At 31.9% G+C, this 2,103-nt stretch overlaps 1 protein-coding gene across 1 annotated transcript; it reads left to right on the forward strand.

Annotated features, from left to right (window-relative positions):
• Positions 1-232: 232 nt before the first annotated feature.
• On the forward strand, positions 233-1,000 carry LOC129950822 (forkhead box protein fkh-2-like). The gene has a single exon (XM_056062741.1). It carries the CDS (start codon positions 308-310, stop codon positions 998-1,000), a length of 693 nt encoding a protein of 230 aa, XP_055918716.1. The 5' UTR covers positions 233-307.
• Positions 1,001-2,103: the final 1,103 nt, after the last annotated feature.

A 2,103-nucleotide genomic window follows, 5' to 3' on the forward strand; every position in this document is an offset into this window, starting at 1 on the left:
TATCTCCTTTATGTACTCCTGTAAATCCACCTGTTAATCTGACCACTTGGCATATGTACAGAGCTAATGAAGCACTTATATACACTGTACCAAGATGGATGATCCAGCTAGCTTTGGTTTAAAATCTTCTAGGATGCGTCTAGGATTTCGGATTTCTTTACTTAAGAAGATTCTTTGACCAGAGTATAAATACGTTGGTTTGGTTTTAAGTAGCATCAGTTCAATAATTTTCGTCAAGGAGAATCATTCGTGAGAAAAATTCCAGAACAAAGTTATACTTTTGAATATTTTATACATTCATACAAAAATGGCTCCAGTTTTCGATTCAAACTTCTCGATTAGATCGATTCTTTCGGACACTTCCAGTAACGGAAGCAATAGTGACGAGGAAAATCAACCACAACAAGATGTCCTTCATCATCATCATTATCATCATGAAGAGCCTCAGACCTCGAGCAGTGACGAGGATTGTGACCAGAGACCTCCATACACTTATAGTGCCTTAATTGTGATGGCCATCCGAAATAGCCCCAAGAGGCTTCTTACTCTCAACGAAATTTGTACGTGGATAGCAGATAATTTCCCATATTACCAACAAAACAAAAGCACCTGGCAGAACTCAATCCGCCATAACTTGAGTATTAATCAGTGTTTTGTTAAAGTACCACGACCCATGGACGATCCAGGTAGAGGTCACTACTGGACATTGGATGCATCGGCTGAAGATGTCACCATTGGAGCAACAACTGGCCGGCTAAGGCGAGGAGATCCTGTGTCTGGAAATCAATATCCATATCAGCACTATCATCATCATCATCAACATAAGCATGTCTCATCGGGACCCTATGCAGTGTACTTTCCAACTCCAGAAGAAGTCATGGCCATGCAACAATCGGCATTACAGGAACAACAAATGTGGAACAACTATCATCTTTATCAAGAGGGTATGATTCCAAGTTGTGGGGCACCTTACTCGGACTTATCAATGGAATATCAGTAGAAGAATTACCTAAATAATTTAGAGTTTTATTTTTAATGAATTGTACAAAATTTAAAATTTATTTATTTCAATGATTGTAAATATATAATGTATTAGTTGTAAGGAATTATTTATTTAGCTTTTAAATATAAAGAATAAGTTTAAATAAAATTCAAACTAAATCAATTATATTTCGTTCTCATTTCTTTTCAAAAGTTCTTTAAACAAATGTTGAGGTGTTTAAGTTTTTTACCCGTCTTTTTTGAATCACGTCTTCAAATATTTTGATGCTAATGGAAACAAGGTCTTATTTCTGTTGATGAAAAACGGCTTAAAGAATATTTAAAGTTAAGTACAAAATTTGAAGTACTCATAAAAAAGAAATTGGGCGCCACTTTGGATGAATTTATCTGTCAAGAATAACTTCAAATCTGTCAATTCTTATGTCAACCAGGTCAACAAAACAATAAAAATAAATGGCATATAGGTTAATTTTACGATTTTTGTATTCGTTATAATCTAAAAAATAGAAAATATCCCAACTATCGTTTTTATTACAAAATTGTTCACTACTTATTCTACAAGATATATTTTTCCTTTTTATAAATATTTAAAGCTATACAAAAATTTTAAAATCAAACCGTGCTGTAACTTTTAAATGATAACATTGTGTGACAAAATATATAAAAGGCATTTTCAAAAGAATGTACTCTACTCCAATTTAAGGGCAATGCTTTTTAACGAATAAAGAGAACTTACTCTACTACAATTTAAAGGAAATGTTTTTTAACGAATACAAATACACGGTTTCTTGAGAGGATTTTCTGATCGTTTATTTGTTTTGTACTTATTTCTCCAATTCTAAACCTTCTGTCAATATTGTAAAATAGAAAAAGATGGCAAAATCAAAAAATATATTTAAGTTGTTCTTTATTTAGAAATGAAAGTACTAGTTATAAGAACATAACTTTCACCTATGAATATCTAAATTTTCTATAATTTAAGACCAGATGTTTTTCAATGATATTAAAATTAAAAATAACGTTCCCACTTAAAAGTTTCCAAGATTATCACTCAGTGTGTGCTTGAAAATTTGGATTATTTATAAGAGCACTTCACTATAA

Source organism: Eupeodes corollae, chromosome 3, assembly GCF_945859685.1.
Source record: "Eupeodes corollae chromosome 3, idEupCoro1.1, whole genome shotgun sequence".
Lineage (NCBI taxonomy): Eukaryota > Metazoa > Arthropoda > Insecta > Diptera > Syrphidae > Eupeodes > Eupeodes corollae.